The following is a 21,324-nucleotide window of genomic DNA, read 5'->3' as shown; positions in this document are numbered from 1 at the left end:
AAAGCTGAGGACCAAAGAATATTGCTAATTTCTTGGTTATTGGAGTTTCTGTCCATTCCCCAATCCTTTCCTCCCTATATTGTTGACTCACTCATTCTTAGCATGACTATTCCAGGGTCAAAGGGTCTGGAAGGCGACATTCTATAAATTTCAACTAGTGGGAAAGGAGACTACTTTCTTGCAGCAGGATCCTACTCTCCCCGCTGCCCATCATTGCCCGACTAAGCTCTGGAAGTACTCAACTTCCTCTTGGCTCTCAAATGACCAAAGTCCATTGTTTCCTTATTTGGAGCTTAAGTGGTGAAGCACTCCTGGTCTGCAGCTGTGCTCAAAAGGTATTTGCTGAAAGTAGTTATCTGACTTCTTTCCCTCCCTCTTTGCCCTTGCTGAGGATTGGGTGCATGCTAGGCCAGCACTCTATTATGGAGCTACAGCCCCAGCTCAAGGGGCAGTTCTTTTCCACCTTGTGTTCTACACGGATCTCAACCGTTCTATAAAGTATGAGCTGTGGGCGATTATTCGGGTGTTAGCTTACTGCTTGCAGGAAGTAGAACTTAAAATATTTACTGAAAAAAAAAAAATGAAAAATTTGGCATCGGACCTTCATTCTTTGATGGGCTGGGGTTCAGAGGACTTGAACCCTAAAAGGTCTGCATGCCCAACCCCACGTTGAAATCAAGGTTAAGTTCCCTCTTCCTAACGCTGTCCGCCCCGCCCCACCCTCCCGCGAACGTCACCCAGGTTTCAGGAAGCGGGGACAGGCACGTTCCAGAGACTCAGTAGTTACTCAGAGGCAGTACCGGTGTCTGCCCACCACGGCCGTGCCCACCGTGCCCCCGACTGACTGCAGGCCCCAAGTCTTTTGTCTACGAGGTGACAGGCTATTGCTCTTCTTCCCCTCTCAGCTGCCACAGGGTCAGTGAGGCGACCGCGGGGCGCGCCCTCCGGTGCTCCTGGGGCCAGCCTCCGTGCGCTCGGAGCTCGGACAACGCGGACCTCGGACTACAACTCCCGAGAGGCCTCGCGCCGGAGGCGGCGGCTGGGCTGCACCGGCAGCACGTGCACACGGCGGGCGGCCGATGGCTGCGCTCGGCGGGGTGGCGGCGCTCCGCGCGGCGCTCGGGCTCTGCGGACGGGTGGCGCGCGCGGCATCGGGGCTCTCACCCCGGAGGGGTTATGCCCTAGGCCCCGCTGAGGTGAGAAGGCCCGGTTCCGTGCGCGGGGCGAGAGGCGGGAGGGCGGGCCCAGCGGCCACCCGGTGACCCTGGCCTCCCGGGAAAAGGCCTGGGTGAGACAGCTGTCTCCAGTGCACTTCCATCTTCTCGGAGGCCCAGGGCCCCGGCGCGCCCTGTCCCCTGCCTCACAGGCCATCTGCAACGCCTTTGGCCTCGAGGAGAAGTTACTGCCAGCAGAGATCTACCACAACAAGCACCAGACCTTGGGATGGTTTCTTGGCCCCTGGATGCGCGCAGCTCCTCCCAGCCCCGGGTTTCTGGGCAGTTTCTCAAGTGTTACTTTCCTCTGTCTGGGAATGATTCCTGCTCTTCCTCTTTGATTTTCACCATGAGAACGTTTTGGGTGTGGTTTTAAAGCAGATTTGAAAGAGATCTGGGCAATTGCGGTGGATGCCCTTTTGAGTCACACCTATAGTGCTGGGCGCAGAAGTGATTGTCGGGTTGGTGCAGCTTTTTGCTTTGATCCCATTCGCTGTGGGCTTTGCTTGTAGGGAGCAATTGTTACGTGCAGAGTTCAGGGAAGGTGAGTGAGATCATAGATGATGAGTGCGAGCAAGAGAACTGGGATAGGTAGAGTCCATGATTTGTTCCAGGTTCTCTAGAGGTATGTGCATTTCTCAACAACTTAGAGGAAGGTGTGCTGCTGGTGATAGTGAGGAAGCCTGAGATTGGAGTTAAGTGTTTATGTACCTTTTCCAAGGTCAAAAGCTGGTAGACTATGCTAAGAAGTTTAAACTAGGTTTGTTAATTACATAATGCTCACCTATTTTACTTTTTTTTTTTTTTTTTTTTTGGTACCGGGGAATGAATCCAGGGGCCCTTTTACCACTGATCCACATTCCTAGCCCTTTTAAAAATTTTAAAAAGAATTCTGAGACAGGATCTCACTAAATTGCTTAGGGCCCTTCTGAGTTGCTGAGGCTGGTCTTAGACTTTTATCCTCCTGTCTCAGCCTCCTGGATCACTGGGATTATAGGCATGTGCCATCATGCCCAACACTTTTGCCTTTTCTTTAGAGCAATATCATATGTCTTCTAAACCCACAGTTTCTGTATGTAATAAGATAATGTCCCACATTTACACAGTGTAGTCACAGTAATCCTTTTATTTTATCTTTTTTATTTTTTGGTACTGGGGATTGAGCCCAGGGGCATTTTACTGCTGAGGTACATCCTCAGCCCTTTTTATTTTTTTTTTTTATTAAGGCAGGATTTCACTAAATTGCCTAGGGCCTAGCTAAATTGTCCGAAGCTGGCCTCAAACTTATGATCTTCCTGCCCAGCCTCCTGAGTTGCTAGAATTATGAGTGAGGACCACTATGCCCAGCTGCTTTTTGTTTTAAAATCATTTAAAACACATAGGGCTTGGGATGTACTGAAGCACATTTGTCTAGTGTGGGCAAAGCCCTGGGTTTGATCTCCACAAAAAAACAAAACAAAATCCCCCAAACACATAGTGCTTACTTTTTTGCCAGGCATCATTCTAAGTACCTAACAATTATTAAATTCATATAATCTTTGTAACAACTCTGAAAGGTAAGCTATTGTTATTCCCATTTTACAGATGGAGGAACTGAGACACAGAGAGGTTAAGCAACTTGCCCAAGGGCACACAGCTGGTAAGTGGCAGTTTCTGAAAAATCAGGTAGTCTGGTGCTAGAATCCAAGCTCTTAACAATGTTACCATTGTTATTTTACTTGGCCAAGGTCACAGAGCTAGAAGTGGCCAAGCTAAAAGTATGGAATGTGTTGATAAAAGGACTTTGTAAATCATAATGATAAAAATATAAGGAGATCTTCCCATAATTTATAGTTATTGTATTGGCTCTAGCATCTTTGCAGGTCCTGAGATATCTCCAAGTGACTTAGTTGGTAAAGTAAACAAAGGGAAGAAAGGGATGTAGCATAGCATCGAGTTTATGAGTATTAGCTTTAGAATCAATTCTGCTGGGCAGTGTAGTGGTGCACACTTGTATCCCAGGGACCCTGGGAGATTGAGGCAGGAGGATCCTAAGTTTGAGGCCAGCCTCAGCCATTTGGTGAGATCCTGCTTTAAAAATAGATAAATTAATTAATTAAAAAGAGCTGGTGATGTAATTCATTGGTCAAGTACCCCTAGATTCAATCCCCATATTGGGGTTGGGGAGTGGGGAAGGAATCATTCCTGCACTGTTTATTAACTATTTAGCTTAAGGCAAATTACTTGGTGTTCTAAGTATCATCAGGAGGTGTCAGTAAGTGTCTATGTAATGGGAATAGTACTTACCATGCAGTGGGTTTTTTTTTTTTTTTTTTTTTTTTTTTAGAATAAATAAGATCTACAGGTAGTAGTTGCCTAGTGACTAGCATAATGACCTTCCAGTTGTGGAAGTAGTTGTAGTAGTAAGGATTGTTATTACCCTTGAACCATACCAAACCAATATAAGTAAGAAATAAAACCACAGAAGAGTATCTTATGGTCCTTTCATTTCAAATTAATGTTATGTGTCACACATCTTTTTTTTTTAATATTTTTTTAGTTGTTGAAGGATCTTTATTTTATTTGCTTATTTATATGAGGTGCTGGGAATCGAACACAGTGCCTCACACATACAAGGCAAACGTTCTACTGCCGAGCTACAACTCCAGCTCCAGTATCTTCTAAACCCACAGTTTCTGTATGTAATAAGATAATCACCACAAAAATGAACTTCAGTTAGAGAATCTGGCCTAATACTTAAGACTAGTTTAAAAAAGATCAAGTGATACAGAAGAAAAATCAGAATACAGAGATAGGAGAGGATAGAAGAAAAAGTCTATCCCTTTCTCCTCTCTCTATTTTTTGGCGGCACTGGGGATTGAACCCAGGGGTGCTCTACCACTGAGCTACATCTCAACATCTCAACCCCAGCTCTCTTGTTTTTTTTTCATTCAGGATCTTGCTAATTTGCCAAGACTGACCTCAAGTTTGCAGTCCTTCTACCTCAGTTTCCTGAATGGCTGGGATTATAGGCCTGCCCCACTATGTCTGAGAGTCACTAACTCTTCCCTCTGGAAGGGATAGGGTGATCAGGAAGAACCTAGTGGGAGAGGTCTGTCTTAGTTCTCTCTAGTCTTTTGTCCTTTGGGTCACTCAGCATGCAGTCAACCTTCCTTGGGTACCTTCTAGGGTAGAAGCACTATATCCATGGGTGGTGGAAGGGCAGACCAAATCCTCTCTTTGTTCAGACCCTTGTAATGATTCTCTTTGAGAAGCATAAGAAAAGTAGTGTAGTAGTGTAGTAGTGTCTGAAAAGAACAATGGTTCCTTTTCCCAGAAAAAGAATGCACCTAGAGTTTTAAGGGGGTTTGGGGGTCTACCTTGAAATCTACTCACTGGCCCCAAGTTAGGATCCCATTCTGGTGAAATTTGTCAGATTCAGGGAGCCTGAGGGCTGTTGGATTCATGAATACATACTGAGTCTAGAGAAGACCTGGAATGCATAGCTGGGGGATGGCAGGAGATAAGGGAAGTAGCATTTTCGGGACAAAGAGAAACCTCCTTGAACCCTTGCATATTCTGAGGTGCTACCCTTGATCAGTGCACAGAGTCCTGATTTAGCTGCTACTTCATTTTGAAGTGGAATCCTGAATCCACACTTGTGAACTGGGTGGTCCTTGTCTCAATCTTGCTGAAGTTTTTTTTTTTTTTTTTTAATGCTGGGGATTGATCTCAGGGACTCACACATAGTAGGCTCTACTATCTGAGCTTCATCCCCAGCCCTGAAATTGGTTTTTATTCGTCTAGTCAGATTCTTCAGTGACTACCTATTAAGCACCCTATATACCCTAAGCACATTTTGCTAGGTAATGCCATTTGGAGATAATGACACTTCCTTAAAGTGATGGTACACATAGTTGGGCATAGTGGTGCATGTCTAAGATCCCAGCAACTCAGGAGGCTGAGGGAGGAGGATCATGAGTTCAAGGCCAGCTCTAGAAATGTAGCAAGACCCTGTCTCAAACTAAAAAAAAAAAAAAAAAAAAAAAAAAAAAAAAAAATTTTAAAGGGCTGGGGTTGTAGCTCAGTGGTAAATAGCCCCTGGGTTTAGTCCCCAGTACCCATCCCACATCTGTCTCCCATCCCCCAAAAATGATGGTACAGTGAATGAATAAAACTGCCATTGTTGTGTGTCTGGTTTGGTGTCTCCTACTGTAAGTCTCCTGGGCTGGAGCACAGATAAGATCAGTTTTTGAGACTTTGGGTATTGTTTGTTGCATGGCACGAGGGGGCTTCATTTCTCTCTGACAGCTGTTTTCTGGTGTCACAGGTGCCATTAATTTGAGTTACTACCTCCTGTTTTTTAGTGTCCCTGCCTCCAGCTTGGTGTTGGAGCTGTCCTTATCCAAGCCTGGGAGGAGCTAAAGGTGGCTCCCCCAGGGGTCACCCACTCAGTGGGAGGGGGACAGGATCATTACTTTGCAGTTACTCTTCTTCCTATTTTACTTGACCCAGAAATGTGTCCTTAGACTTTCTTGACCTCAAATCCTCTTGATTTTCCTCTCACCCTGCCTGCCGCTTCTCAGTCTTTTGCTGGCAGCATTTACATGGTTTGTCTTTAAGTGACATTGTTCTTCCTAGTTCCCTGAGAGCAGAGGCTGTCCCCATTTGCATCTCCAGGACATTCTTTCCAGTGCTGATGTTTTCACACCTGTCCCACAAGTCCAGAGTAGAAGTATCTTTTGTTTTCTTCCAACTTCCCTGTTTCTCCTTGATTTCAAGGAGAGATCAGCATCAGCAGATTAGTATCCATTCTTCCAGATTCTTAACGTGCCCCCCCCCCCACCCCAGCCAAAAAAAGGCATTGGGGTTCCTGTGGCTCCTCCCTGTGGTCCTGCATCTGAATGGCTAACAAGTGGCTGCTCTAAGTCCTATGCAGGATCTGCCTGTTCTTTCCATATAAAGCCGCCATCTGTCTTAGATTGCAGTTGATCCCGACTGGCCTCCACCCGCTGCATTCCCTCTAGTCCATTCAACCCGTTTTCTCTGCAACCAAAATTTTTCTACAACATAGGTCTGATGACGTCACTTTCCTGTTTTAGAGTTCTTAAATTGGCCTAGGAGACCTGTGATGGCCAATCCTTCCAGCTCCTATTGGTTAGGTACCCCTGGAGCAGGCTCTCCATTTTTTGGTACTGGGGATTGAACCCCGGGTACTTAACCACTGAGCCACATCCCCAGCCCATTTTTAATATTTTATTTAGAGATGGGGCCTTGCTAAGTTACTGAGGCTGGCTTTGAACCTGTGATCCTCCTGCCTCAGCCTCTTGAGCTGCTGGGTTTAAAGGCGTGCTCCATTGTGCTTGGCATGGTGCAGGCTCCTTTAACCTAACACATTCCCTCATCTCTTTTTTTTTTTTTGTACTAGTGATTGAACCCAGGAGTACTTAACCACTGAGCCACATCCCCACCCCTTTTTTGTATTTTACTTAGAGAGACAGGGTCTTACTGTGTTGCTTAGGGCCTTGCTAAATTGCTGAGGCTGGCTTTGAATTCGTGATCCTCCTGCTTCAGCCTCCTGAGCCACTGGGATTACAGGCATGCACCACCATGCCTGGCTCCCCTCATCTATTTAGTTGTAGTTGGGTACAATATTTTATTTATATCTGGTGCTGAGGATCGAACCCAGGGCCTCACACATGCTAGGCAAGCACCCTACAGCTGAGCCACAACCCCAGCCCTTCCCCTCATCTCTCTTTTTTTTTTTTTTAAAGTAATTTTATTTTATTTTATTTTTGAGAATTTTAATATTTACTTTTTAGTTTTTGGCGGACACAACATCTTTGTATGTGGTGCTGAGGATCGAACCCGGGTGCATGCATGCCAGGCGCTTGAGCCACATCCCCAGCCCCCTCCCCTCATCTCTTAAAGTAACATTCAGGGTTGATTGTTCTGTGGTTCCTTGTCTCAGCATTTTATCCACTGAACTGTAGGTAGGGACCTTGTCTATGCTCCTCTCTTGCATATCTAGTCTGGTGTCCATGGGGCTTTGAGTTCAGGCTCTAGGAGAGTTTTGTTATGTGCATGCATTTATTTAACTCTCTCATTACCTACTTCAGTATTACCATCTAAGAAACTACCTGTGTTTAATTCTTATTTACTCAGAACTTAAAGCTTATTTGCATTTGCAAAATGCTGCAGTTTTTAAAAAATATTTATTTTTTAGTTATATATAGACACAATATCTTTATTTTATTTTATTTTTTATGTGGTGCTGAGGATCAAAACTGGCGCCTCACGCATGGTAGGCGAGTGCTCTACCTTTGATCCACAACCCCAGCTCCAAAATGCTACAGTTTTATTGGTTTGTTTTCTAGACTCATTTGTTCTGTCACTCCAGCTGGGAAATATGGGACTAGAAGACTAGATATCTGTGTTTTTAGTTGCTTTTCACAGACTGAGTCCTGGACACAGAGTAGATGCATTCAGTAAGAATGGCATGACCTAGCTGACACCAACAAAAGAAAAGTAGCAGATAGGTTAGACTTTTTTGACAATTGAAAACATCCATGTGTTAGTAGGCATTTTATAAAATAAGAAATGGAATGCATTTTCAAGAAAGAAAATATTCAACTTCATGAGTTCAGAAAATGCAGATGGAGATGAGGAACTTTTTGTTTTTATATTTAGAATAAAAAATGTCATCATTAAGTGATACACGTGAAAATCAATATTATAAGGATGAATGTGTTGTCAGTGGCCATGTAAGTTGATACGTGTTTTTGGAGAACAGTTTGTCAGTAGGTGTTACATAATTACAGTGTTTGTACTCTTCAATTTATTACTTGTGCTTATTACTGGTGCTTTAAAGATTTGCTCTAGCTAGGCGCAAAGTACACGCCTGTGATCCCAGCAACTCTGGAGGCTGAGGCAGGGGGATCACAGGTTCAAAGTTAGTTTCAGCAAGTAGTGAGACCATTAGCAACTTAGTGAAATCCTGTCTGAAAAATAAATGGAGCTGGGGTTAAGTGACCTTGGGTTCAATTCCTGGTACCAAAAAAAAAAAAAAAAAAAAAAAAGAATCTACCCTAAAAAGGGCTTGGGCTTGGGTGTAGCTTAGTGGTAAAGTACTTGCCTGGTGTGAGCAAGGCCTTGGGTTCCATCCCCAGCACTAGGGGGAAAAAATGATTGGTGGGGGGTGGATATAATCTTAGTGGGTTATTCACTCAGATGTTATGTAGCTAGAAATGATATCTAGAAAGTAGAGTTAAGTGTACTGGTATGGAAAGATAGCTAAGAGATATCAGCTTAAAAAAGGCAAGATGAGCAGGATATGGTGGCACACACCTGTAATGCCTTGCCAATTTAGTGAGACCCTGTCTCAAAATAAAATGGAAAAAGGGGAGCTGGGCATGGTGGTGTACCCCTGGAATCTCAGTGGCTCAGGAGGGTGAGGCAGAGAAAAAAAGAAAGAAAAGTAAGATGGAAAACAAAGTGCAGTGTGATTTCATTTGTGTCTAGGCATGCATGGGTATATGTAGCTAGTATATAAAAGATGTATGTGCTATGTATCCATAGATGGTCTCTGAAAGATACACAAGAGAGGGAAGAGAACCAGGTAGAAGAAGGAGACGAGAAACTTCTACAGCATTTCTGTGTTGTCTGTATCCATTGAGTTGTTTCATTTGTTTAACTTTGTATGTGATAAAAAATTTCTGATAAAATAAAATTTTAAATGATGCTTATGAAGGCTGTTATAACTAGTAAAATATTTATAATATATTAAGCAAAAAAGAACAAAATGCAAAATTACACATATAATTGCATATAACTGCAATTTATATCTCTAGCTATAGGACAAACAATAAGTAAGGGACAAGCTGGGCATGGTGATGCATGCCTATAATCCCAGTGACCCTCAGCAATGAGGAGGCGCTATGCAACTCAGTGAGACCCTGTTTCTAAATAAAATACAAAATAGGGTTGGGGATGTGACTTAGTGGTTGAGTGCCCAAGGTCAATCCCTGGTACCAAAAAAAAAAAAAAAAAAAAAAAAAAAAAAGGAAAGAAAGAAAAAGAAAAGGACAAAAAAAGACAGGGATATGGTGTTTTGTTTTGTTTTATTTTTTGTGATACTGGGATTTAACCAAGGGCTGCTTTACCACTGACCTATGCCCCCCAGACATGTTTTTTTTTTTTTTTTTAATTTTTATTTTATTTTGACACAGGGTCTTGCTGAGTTGCCAAGGCTGGCCCTGCACTTGAAATCTTGCCTCAGTTGCTCAGCCACTGCTCCCTGCAGAAATGTATGAATTGGTTACGTTATAGTGCTAGAATTATATTTGCTTTGAATTCCTCTATTTTCCAATTTAAAAGTTGTTTTATATTAATTATGCAGAATTTTTTTTTTCAATATTGGGGATAGAACCTAGGAAGACTCCACTGAGCTACATTCCCAGCCATTGTATTCTGTTATTTGTTTTACTTAGATATATATTAGATCTTGGTGATTTAACCCAGGGGCAATTTACCACTGAGCTGCATCTCCAGCCCCCCCTTTTTTTTATATTTATTTTTTAGTTTTCAGCGGACACAATATCTTTGTGTGGTGCTGAGGATCGAACCCGGGCCGCACGCATGCCAGGCGAGCGCGCTACCGCTTGAGCCACATCCCCAGCCCTTTTTTTTTTTTAAGATTTATTTTTTTAGTTGTAGTTGGGCACAATACCTTTATTTTATTTATCCATTGTCACGTGGCGCTGAGGATCGAACCCAGGGCCTTGCACATACTAAGCGAGCGCTCTACCGCTCTATCCAGCCCCTCCAGCCCTTTTTTAATTTTTAATTTTGAGACGATTTATTTTTATTTTATTTTGAGTTGATTAGGGCCTCCCTAAATTGCTGAGGTTGACCTTGAGCTTGGGATCCTGTGTCTCAGCCTCCTGAGCCACTGAAATTATAAGCATGTACCACTGCACCTGGCTCTTTTATTTTTTTATTTTGAAATAGTCTTGCTAAGTTATCCAAACTGGTCTTGAACTGAGATCCTCCTGCTTCAACCTCCAGTGCTGCTGGGATTACAAAAATCCCAGCAAAAAAAGTAATTTTTGCTGCAAAAAAGTAATTTTAATTAAATATTTATGTGCTTAAAAAAAGCCACACACACAAAAAAAGGAATAATTGTTTGTTATAATTGATTTTAGCTAATCAGAAATCCCATGCCTGGCATAAGCCATGTGCCTTTTGGGTTTGGCTCATATTCTCCTAGCACTATAGGAGGCTCTGGGTTTGAAATATAGTGCTAGGAGAAAAAAAAATCTTTTTTTTTTTTTTCTTTGCGATGTAGTTGTTCAAAAGCTCTGAGTGACTGACCTGGGATGACATTGAGCCTCTCTGTAAGGGTTGTTTCTTTTTCCTTCCTCCCCTTCTGCTTCTTGACTCCTGTGGTGGTAATTCTCCTTTCTTTTCTCTGCAGAGCCCACCCACTTTTGGGTTCCTGTTGGACATCGATGGAGTGCTGGTGCGGGGTCATAGAGTGATCCCTGCTGCTCTAGAAGCGTTTCGCAGGCTAGTGAACTCCCAGGGGCAGCTGCGGGTGCCTGTGGTTTTTGTCACGAATGCTGGGAACATCTTACAACATAGCAAAGCCCAGGAGCTGTCTGCCCTGCTGGGGTGCAAGGTAAAGCAGCAGCAGACAAGGCGTGGAAGCCAAGGACCGTGTTCCTAATGGAACCCCACTCTGGCACTATCTCCCTTTCCCTGGGTTGGGGTACAGTGTCAATAAACCTAGTTTATGGTCATTTGGGTCAGTGGAAATCTTTCAATCCTATGGGAAAATAACTTGACGTTTATGCCTTGCCCCATGAGTAAAGACTCATTAGCCCCTTTACATACATACACACCACATACATGGTGAATGAGCACCAAAATCTTACCTTTGTAGTTGGCAGTTTTAGTTTATCCTCTTTGTATCCAACTTTCCCCTCTTTGGTGCATCAGAGTTCTCTTACAGTTTTAGCTGCTAGAAGGCAAGGATCACATTTGTCTAAAACTTTACATGCCAGGAGGGAGTGCGTAGTAACAGCCCTTGTTTTTCAGAAATAAGAGGTGGACTGCATGAGCACTTGTCTCTAAAAGTAGTCTGTCTTCACTCACTAGTGATTCCATGCTCCATCCTGTCATGGACACAATCTTGTGTGTTGAGGATGAATTTAGGGGCTGGGGTGTCGCTTCGTGATAGCTACTTGCCTAGCAAGTGTGAGGCCCTGGGTTCAAGTCCCAGCATTGAATAAAATATGGTGGCGGTGGTGGTGGTGATGGTGAATTTAGTTTTTGGAAGGAATCCTTTGGAACTAAGGCACTAACAAAAGTGGCTGATTGGTTGGGTGATACTACTTGAGATTGAACACAGAGGTAAAGGAATAAAACTGGTTCCCTATTGTGGTTTTCAGAGAGGGTTTCAAAAGTGTTCTTAATAAAGGCTGCAGTAAAGGTTAGAGTTAGTTTAAATATTAAAAAGCCAAGTCTTGGGCCGGGGGCATGACTCAGTGGTAGAATGCTTGCCTAGCATGTACAGGACCCTGGGTTCAATCCTCCACACAAAGTCTTTTAGTAGAACCAAAAACAAAAGTCAAAGTCTAGGGTAGATTTCTGTGAAAGTGACAAAGAGCATCTGAGCAAACCTGTGGTTTCCTAGAGTGGGATTGTGAAATCTAAAGGGTTGATAGGGAGTAGAGCCCAACAGAATTGGTGAGTCATCAGACCTCACATTTGATGACTTTTTTGTTGTATCTGGTGTATCAGAAGCCAAATTAGGCTGTTTGGGTAAGGGTTAGAAGTGTCAGGTGCCAAACAGGGCTTTTCCACCTTTCATTTCCTGTACAATTTTTTCCTTCCTAGGTAAAAGAATCTGCTACCTATGTCTCCATTATATTCCCTCAACTATATGTCTTCCTCTGCTCTCCTTTCCTGTCCCTACAGGTGGATCCAGACCAAGTTATTCTTTCTCACAGCCCCATGAAGCTCTTCTCCCAGTACCATGACAAGCGGATGCTAGTGTCTGGGCAGGGACCTGTGATGGAGAATGCCCAAGCGTATCCTTTTGCTCTAATTGGAGAGGGGTATATGCCTCCTTCAGCCAAGTGGGAACAATAGTGAGGAGTGCTGGGTTCAGGATGCCAGGGTACACAGGCAGTATGGTAGCCTCTCAGGGAGTGAGAACAAGTTCTATGTATGGTCAGTCTTCATGCCTGGCAGTTCTTGAAAGGCAGTCTACATAATCAGAATCTTTTGCAAAGTTCAAACTACATAGTCCTGGGCCTTACCCCTGGATGAGGAGTCTTACTTCACTAGGTTGAAGGTCAGATTCAGGAATTTTATTTATGTATTTACTTTTATCCTAGAGATTGAACCTAGGGCCTTGAGCATGTTAGGTAAGTGCTATACCACTGAGTTACATCTCTAGCCCAGGAATATGTACTTTAAAAAACCAAATAGCTCTCTGGGTTATTCTGTAACTAGGTTTGGGAAGCATGGCCTGGCTCTCTTCCTTGGGTACTCAGCCAGAATAGGATGTGGTTACTGTCCTCAAGAGCTACTTCATTTATTCTGGGTCCTCTGGGTATCAAGCTGTGCTGTGTGCTCCAGAGGGAAAGGGGACCAAGGCAAAGAAATTGGGATTGTGACTTAATCAAAGGGTTTGTACTTGAGGCAAGAATAACACACCCATGAACAGCAAAGGAATATTTTAGATGGCATATGATGTGTTGGAAGTGTAGCTCAGTGGTGGAGCACTTGCCTAGCTTGTGTAAGGCCTTACCTTTGAGTTCCAGCATCACACACACACACACACACACACACACACACACACGTTGGCGTATGACTGAAGACTGCAAAGAGTGGGATGGGTTTTAGGTGTCAGGCATCAAAGGGAAGGGACTGTCCCTGCAGCTGGAATGACAATGACTGGCTTCATGGAGCATTAGGGCTTTGCCCAGGAGGTAGTTAGGGTTTTTTAGCTATTATAGGTAAGAGGTTAGAATGGAATGGGGTGAGGAAGAAGAGGGAATAGGAAGAGGGGACCTGGGGTAGGAAACCTTGGGAGCAAACTCAGGGCAGAGGGGGAGTTAATGCAGGCAGTATTGCTGATGGGATAACTTGATGAAGTTGTCATTTTGGGGAAATTGATTTCACGAGTCACTTGAAACCATGTCTAGTTAAGACTAAGTTGGAACTAAGAATGGGAAGATGGAAGCAAGTCTTGAAGGAGATAATGCTGGAGCTGACTTAGCTTATCTAAGACTATGCCTGGCTCCCCAGTCTCTGTGTCTCCTCTGAATGCAGCATTTCTGGCAGCACTGTTCCTGCAGCGCTGTTTGTGTGGGCTCTGAGTATGTGTAAGCTCCTTGAGGACAGAGATTTATTTGCCTTTCACCTGGGGTGTGACCTGGCACCTGGAACGTGCCCAGTGGCTGTCGAGCGATTGCCCTGGCATTGCTCACCTTCAACCACTTTGCCAGTATCCTCACAGCCTGCCTGCTGGCACCTGCAGGATTGATGACAAGAATGCCTGTGTGGTGTGATCAAGACTGGATCTGGGTTCTGCTCACTTTTGATCTGATGCATTCTGAAAGGCATCTTCCCTAGAACTGTCCAGCTTTGCTTTCCTGATCTTGCTCCAGACTGGGCTTCCAGAATGTCGTTACTGTGGATGAGCTGCGGATGGCCTTCCCAGTTCTGGACATGGTGGATCTTGAGCGGCGGCCGAAGACCACGGTAATGAGGAATTCAGGTTGGGTCATTTCACCCTCTGTAACACTCCCAGAGTCTCAATGTTCAGTTCTATCCTGTTCCCTGTGTTGGCTGCTCTCACGGACCTCACTGCCTTCCTGCTGAGAACTGCAGTTTGTTCCTGCTTCTGCACTATGGCCTCCTTGGAGGTAGCATCTGGCTTCCTTAAAGTTCCCTGGAGAGTTGAGAGTTGCCCAGAGAAGCAGAAGGAGCCAAGCTCTGATCTTTCTGCATTGTTTGTAATTAGCTGGGATCCCCATTCCTAGCCCTAGCATCTCCTCCACCAATAGATTCATATTTACGAGCAGGCTTTCCCAGTGTTTCTTGGGAGAATCATTAACCTCTGTTAAATCACTCAACTGCTATTCCTTTATCCTGAAACATGGTACAGAGTTGCCAGAGCAGATTGCTCATGAAAGAAACACTGGCAATCCTGCTTATCCAGCCATGTGCCTTTGGGTTTGGCTCATATTCAAACACTGGCTTGATTTCTTTCTTTCTTCTTTTCACTCTCCACTCCTGCAGTGCTGGGGATTGAACCTAGGGCCATGTGCATGCTAGGCAAGAACTCTACTCCTGAACCCATAATTTCCTGTCTCTTGTGATCTAGGCTTCTCACTGATCCTCTCCAATATGGCTGCCTGTCTCTTGAGGTGCCCCTTGATCCACTTTCTCATGTGAACTTTACATATATCATATAATTTATGTCTGAAGTCACACCATTCTCAAAGTTAGATGAAATTCAGTTAAAAGCAGTTTTATTTCTTTATTTCTTTATTTATAAGTCCTTCTTCCAGAGTTTTCTAACTGTAGACACTTCCTCCCCTTGGAGAGTTTTCTCCTTGAACCATGCCAGTTCTGTGGAGAACCAGAATGTAGAGTGAGGACTGATCTCAGAGTAGCTTAGAGCCTGAGTCCCACAGAAGGGAAGTAACTCACTCCTGGTCACCTAGCTCTTTGGTGGCAGAGCAATGGTCTCTGGAAGGAATGGACTCCAAGAGCTTGGTAAAGTGAAAGATCCTGCCTCCCAAACTGACATCAAGACAATGGTCTGCCCCGACCTAAAGGCTCCTTTTTCTCCTTGGGCTGCCTCTGTCTTTATTTACCTGGTCTGGTGTCTTGCCTGGCCCCTGTCTTGCTTCCTATCCTAGCTGGGGAAAGATGGCTGACCACCCCTCCTCCTCACTGACTTCATTTGTGGTAGTCTTCAGCCTGTGCTGGGACCAACCTGGTCGTCATCTTTTCTCCTTTTTCTTCGAATCTTCTTCCTCAGTCCTGTGCCGCTTTTCCTTGGCTTGGGCTGGACTGTGGGAAGGCCTCTGATCTGTGTGCAATGTGTCATCCCTCTCACCCACCCCTGAAGACTGGTGTGTGATGCTCCAGGAGTGGCAAGTGACTGTTGGTTGATGGGCCTCTTTGTCTCTTGGCAGCCCCTTCTGAGGAATGACTTCCCGGCCATTGAAGGTAAAAGAGGTCCTCCTCCCAAGTGGGTGTGGGGTCTTTTCTTTCTCCTGTCAGGACCTCAGGCTATTTTACTGCGACTGCTTACTTTCAGCCTGCTGTAGTGACAGGAAGGCATTGGGCAACAGGGCACCCGGGTCTGGTCCTGGATCTGCCATTCTGTACCCCTGAGACTTCTGTTAATTTTTCCTTCCTCATGCCACTCACTTTATGCTGAAAAATTGTAAGCCTAGGGAGTGTTAGAGTGCAAAGGCACCCAGAGGCAATCTGTTTCTCAGTTCTTCCGTTGTATAGGAAAAGTATTAGAACATTCCCTTGGGAATCCTGAAATAAAAATCATAGAAAATTTAACTGTCATATATATATATTAAATATTAGTTAAGTTTATTAGAAAGCCCTAAATGTAATAGGGGAAAATAAAAGGAAAACATTTTAGTAACAAGATTGTAATGTATTTCAATATTAATATTATTATCCAAGAAGTAAAATGCTTGCACTAAACAGAGTCACGTGAGTGTTCCTGCTACAGATGCATACTGATGTAAGAGTATTGATAGGTGTGAAATATATACGTGTGTGTCATTGGGGCAGCATTGACATTGGTGATTTTCCAAAATAGAGAATAGCTCTTGGTAAAGTTGTATTTTTACACGATGATTATATTTTTGGAAATAGCAGTATTTATTAAAACAGTACGAAAATACTTTATGATGATTTGTAAAATAGAATTGGCTCTTTTACCTGTGAACAAGTTGTTCACTTCCATGAATATCAGGTGGGACATTTCAATGCTATTAGGACTCTACTCCTGAGCCCATGATTTATTAGGACACGGGACAATTTAATTGTGTAGGACTATCCTCATCTGCTAAGTATGTCATTGTGACAAAATATATGCTCCAATTTTATTTTGCTGAACCTAGGGCTTCACATATGCTAGGCAAGCACTCTACCACTGAGCCACATCCCTAGCACCCGTATCCTTCAATGTCTAAAACACCTCCCGCGGGAAGGTACTGCCCCTTTGAGAATCACTGGTCTTGAAGCTCCTAGTAGCACATTTACAAAGTGCTTGTTTTGGCCTCTGCCGGGTTAGGTGTTGACTATATCTCATTTTTATCCTAATAACAGCACTATAGGTAGGTGTTGCTATTCTGTAACTGAGGAAAGTAAGGCTTAGAGAAAGTAAGTAACTGCCTTAGTCCTATGGGCAAATTTGCAGAGTCAGGTTCGAGTTCAGGGCTCTGTTAGTCCAGTCCCCTGCTCTTGGCCGTTAGGTTGTTTTGCCTGCTGGGGCTCAGCTAGAAGGGAAAGCTGAGGGAGGGAAAGCTCCCTGCAGAGTGCACTTGGGGTACAGTGTACTTGAGATCTATTGCTTTTATAAAAACCTCTTCTGTAAAGTACCAGTGGACACCAGTTAGAGAATGTTAGAGTGCAGAGGCTCCTTTCTGGGTCCTGGACTTTGTTCACCAAGGGTGAATGGGTAAGTGGCTTGGTCAGGTCTGGTTCAGAGAACTCTGCCCTCGCCCGTGTCTGTGCACTGTGGTGAAGAGCTTTGAGTGGGTGGCACCAGCTGGCCTCTGTAGCCTCCTGAAGGCTGTCTGCCTACCTGCCCGTTACAAAGGGCAGATGGAGTACCCTACCCTCCTCACCCCTGTGCTTTTGCTCTTGAAGGGGTGCTCCTCCTTGGAGAGCCAATCCGCTGGGAGACAAGCCTGCAGCTGATCATGGATGTCCTCCTCAGCAATGGGAACCCTGGGACTGGACTGGCAACAGCCCCCTATCCCCATCTCCCTGTCTTGGCCAGCAACGTGGATCTTCTTTGGATGGCTGAAGCCAAGATGCCCAGGTGAGGATTGAGGGCCCTCAGTCTAGCTGCTGCCTGAGCAGTCCTGTGGGCACTTTGCCACCGGCCATTCTGATGCTCTGGGTGGTCAGAACCTGCCCATCCAGGCCCTGTAGTTGCTATAGTAACTTGGCTTTTGGAAGGACATTCAAGGATCACTTCATATGTTAAATATTAAACTAAAAGTGCAGATTACTGGGCATGATGGTGTCTTGAAATGATTCTGAACATATTCTCCTGCTCTCATAATCTTTTTTGCCCTATTTTTTTTACTGGTGCATTATAGTTGTACATAACGATGGGATTTGTTGTTACATTTTTGTATATGTACACAATAGAACAATATAATCTGGTTTCCTTGTCTAGGGGACAAGGACCAATTTTTGAGGTATTATTAGTGCAAATTATTCAACTGCTCTCCTTCCTCGCCTCTGCCCAATAGCATTGGTTCTTTCACTTCTTTGTTTGCTTTTACCCTTGAGATGTAGGGGCAGGGAAGCCAGAGTTCTTCTGATGGTCACAGAGACCAGACAGCGGAGACAAAGTGGATAAGGTACATGGGTATTGAGGAAGCCCACGCTCCTTGCTCAGCCGTGATGACCTTCATATGTGCTCTGTCCTTTCCTGAGGCTGACAGGTGGCCCTTTTTCTGACCCACAAAGTGCTTGAATGCAAAAACAGTTGATGCTGCTGTGCGCTGTTTGGCTGGCTCTTATCTGCCAGGCCAGTCTGCCATTCACTCCCAGGGGTTGGTCAACAGGGGTGGTCAGAGCCCCTGACTGCCTCAATTCCACGACTCATATCCCCAAAGAGACAGGGATGTACGGTGTAATCTGTAACTTGAGGTTTGGCATTGTCTCTAAAGTGTTATTCCTAGGGTTTGGATGTGCTGACACTAGTTTGAGCCAGGGGTTGGTTATGTAGTTGTGAACTCAGTAACAAGGGGCAAATTTCAGTTTATGAATCAAATTCAAGATTAATTTTTCATTCAAATTATCCAGAGTTGCAATAAAAATTTCACTCAGAATTCCTTATATAAATAAGTGACACTGAAATGTAATTAATGTGTAACATGATATCAGTTAGGATTTTGTTTTGGATGAAAACCCAAAACATATCTTAAACAAGATACAACTTTTTTCTTTTCTTTTTTTTTTTTTTTCCCTCCTCACATGAAATAAGTCATGTAGTTCAGGACCTGCATCTTGTCAGTGACCTTCTGTCTCCCTGCTGTGCTGTCCTAAGTCCTTCACTATATATCCAAAGTGGCTGCCCAAATACCAGCCATCATATTAGCATTCCAAGCGGCAGGGAGGAGTAGAGGAGGAAGAGAAGAACAACACCCCCTCTTCAATTTTAAGGATACTTAAGTTTAGCTTGGCACTTTAGTTTAAATGAACTGTTTAATGCTACTTTAGCTTTATGGCTACATCTAGCTGTAAGGGAGGCAGGGGATTTACTTTTTATACCTAGTGGCAATACGCTCAGCTGAAAGTTGATACCAAGAGAAAAGGGTTTGCACAAATCTAAAGCACACTTTATCTAAAGCACACTTTATCTAAAGCACACTTTATTTATTTTTGGGTACTGGGGATTGAACCCAGGGATGCTTAACCACTGAGCCACATCCCCAGCCCCCTTTTTTTTTCAAATAATTTAAATTTTGAGACAAGGTCTCACTGAGTTGCTTAGAGCCTCGTTAACTTGCTTGCTGACAGTGACCTTGAACTTGTGATCCTCCTGTCTCAGCCTCCCAAGTTGCTGGGATTAAAGGTGTGCACCACCACATCTGGCTAAAGCAGACTTTAAACTTAGGTTTCTGGAGTCAGACCATCTGGCTTGTAATTTTAGCTCTGCCACCATGAGCACCTTCTCTCTTGTTGGGCCTCAGTTTCCTCATGGGTAAAATGAGGATAATAGTATCTAGCCCAAAGGGTATTTTCGAGTGTTAAATGTGAAATGATGTCCCCAGTGCTAGAAGATTGCTCAATTCATGTTCGCTCTTGCTAGAAATATTTTAACCTTTCTCTATCACCCTCAGGGCCCTGGAGTAAAAGGTTGGTATAGTGGGTACTGCATAGGGCCTGGCAGGTGGCCTGGAAGACTGAGCTGCTGAACCTTCTTCTTGGACAGGTTTGGCCATGGTACCTTTCTACTTTGCCTGGAAACCATCTACCAGAAAGTGACAGGCAAGGAACTGAGGTACGAGGGTCTGATGGGCAAGCCCAGCATCCTCACTTACCAGTATGCGGAAGACCTGATCAGGCAGCAGGCGGAGAGGCGGGGCTGGGCTGCCCCCATCCAGAAGCTCTATGCTGTAGGGTAAGCTCCACATCGCCGCCTCATCCCTTTCACAATTTTCCCTCTTCTTTTTCTCTGCTCTCGTCGCCCTTGTTTCCCTGTATCTGAGTCACACTTGGACCCGCAAAGTTGTTGTCCACCTTGAGACGCTGAACTTGCGTTTTCTTCTCTTTTCCTTTTCTGGTTTGGCTGCCCCCTGCCAGAGATAACCCTATGTCTGATGTCTACGGTGCCAACTTGTTCCACCAGTACCTACAGATGGAGAAGCGGGGCAGGGCAGAGGAACTAGTGGCTGGTGGCCTGTGGAAGCAGCGACCCTCAGCAACCCAGAGCTGCGCCTCCATCCTGGTGTGCACTGGAGTGTACAGTCCCCAGAACCCAGGGTCCATGGGGCCCGCCCACGGAGGAGCGGAGCCTCCGTTCCACGGGCACCGGGACTTCAGCTTCAGCCCGGGGCTCATGGAGGCATCTCATGTGGTGAACGATGTGAACGAGGCTGTGCAGCTGGTTTTCCACCAGGAAGGCTGGACTTTGTAGTGATGGGTGTTCATCAGAGGCAAGGGGGAGGGAGGGAGGGAGGGAGCTTGGGCCACAGGTGAATCCTGTTCGCTGGGTTCTGGTCAGGTCACTGGGTGTCAAGTCATGGCCTGGTCCTCTTGCCACTTTGCCTGCTGCTGGGATGTAACTGGTCATGGGGGTGCAGTCAGTGTGCATGAGCCCTGGGTTCCTTCTCAAGCACTACAAAAACAAAACAATAACAATGAGAAGACGACAGTGACTTATTTTTCCTGCTGGGCAGTAGCCACAGAAATGTACCAGGGGAGCATTTCATGTAGAACCATGGAGGTTTCTGAGCCCAATTCCCACGTGCCTCTCCTGGCAATCTGACCTCTGAATGCTCCTTTTACCTCTGTGCCTCACTTTCCTCCTCTTTTTAGCAGGAACTTCTGAAAAATGGGAGGCAGTGTGGAATAATGTGGAAGTTTCTGCAGAGCCTTCGCTCTCACTGAAGGAACCACTGTGTTTCAGCGAGGTGTGTGACTAACACATTCTAGTTTTTACTGTACTTTAGTTTATTGCCCAGAGACTTGGGGGCTTTTTTTTTTTTTTTAATTAAAGTCATCCTAATAAATATTCATTATACCAACTCTTGTGACGCTCTGTCTGGAATGGGCTGAAGTCCTGTGGGGAATGGGGAGTGGGTGAGTGGCATACACTAGTCCCTCTGAAGGCAGCGAGATCTGTGGCATTTCACTTCATAACACGCTCTGGTCTCCTTTCCTACCTCTGTTCTTCTTCCCACCCGCAAACCCACACCCAGCCTGGGCTGTGAAGCCTGAGTCTGTCTAGGAATGAGCTCTGCCTGGCTTTGGCATATGGTTAGCACGTTCCTTGGCATGGAAAAGAAGAGGGATCTTGTTTATGGTCTGTTCTAAAGAAGGGAATTTTCCTGTGGAGATTCCCCAGAGCATGTGTTTCTTCTTATAGTTCTTTATTTAGGAGTTCGTGTCTCCCGTGGACCTCAGGCCTCAAACTTGTGCTCTTCCTGCCTCAGCCTCCTGAACTGCTGGAATTACAGACATGCACCACCATGCCTGGACTAGAATTTAATGGACTATTAGAAAATGGCGGAAACTATAATAGGAGTTGGGACCTATTTGGAGGAAATAACTGGGTGCCCCCTGAGGGTATATCCTGTCCCTGGCTCCTGCATCTCGCTGTCTCTTACTTTGT

At 44.8% G+C, this 21,324-nt stretch overlaps 1 protein-coding gene across 1 annotated transcript; it reads left to right on the top strand.

Moving 5' to 3' along the window:
* Nucleotides 1-1,043: 1,043 nt before the first annotated feature.
* On the top strand, nucleotides 1,044-20,695 carry Hdhd5 (haloacid dehalogenase like hydrolase domain containing 5). The gene is made up of 8 exons (XM_026413878.2): nucleotides 1,044-1,196; nucleotides 10,669-10,872; nucleotides 12,174-12,286; nucleotides 13,874-13,967; nucleotides 15,413-15,446; nucleotides 17,118-17,292; nucleotides 19,423-19,611; nucleotides 19,794-20,695. The coding sequence occupies exons 1-8, from the start codon at nucleotides 1,080-1,082 to the stop codon at nucleotides 20,125-20,127; spliced, it is 1,260 nt and encodes a 419-aa protein (XP_026269663.1). The 5' UTR covers nucleotides 1,044-1,079; the 3' UTR covers nucleotides 20,128-20,695.
* Nucleotides 20,696-21,324: the final 629 nt, after the last annotated feature.

This window comes from Urocitellus parryii, chromosome 5 (genome assembly GCF_045843805.1).
Source record: "Urocitellus parryii isolate mUroPar1 chromosome 5, mUroPar1.hap1, whole genome shotgun sequence".
Lineage (NCBI taxonomy): Eukaryota > Metazoa > Chordata > Mammalia > Rodentia > Sciuridae > Urocitellus > Urocitellus parryii.
The sequence above is the reverse complement of the archived record's forward strand: the minus strand, read 5'-3'. Positions and strand labels throughout refer to the sequence as shown.

What these genes read in the sequence shown, in the direction of transcription:
- Hdhd5 (XM_026413878.2), top strand. Translation starts at nt 1,080, where the DNA reads ATGGCTGCGCTCGGCGGGGTGGCGGCGCTCCGCGCGGCGCTCGGGCTC. An exon ending in AGCGGCGGCCGAAGACCACG is followed by an intron (nt 13,968 to 15,412) that starts GTAATGAGGAAT and finishes GTCTCTTGGCAG; the next exon opens with CCCCTTCTGAGGAATGACTT. An exon ending in GCTGAAGCCAAGATGCCCAG is followed by an intron (nt 17,293 to 19,422) that starts GTGAGGATTGAG and finishes CTTCTTGGACAG; the next exon opens with GTTTGGCCATGGTACCTTTC.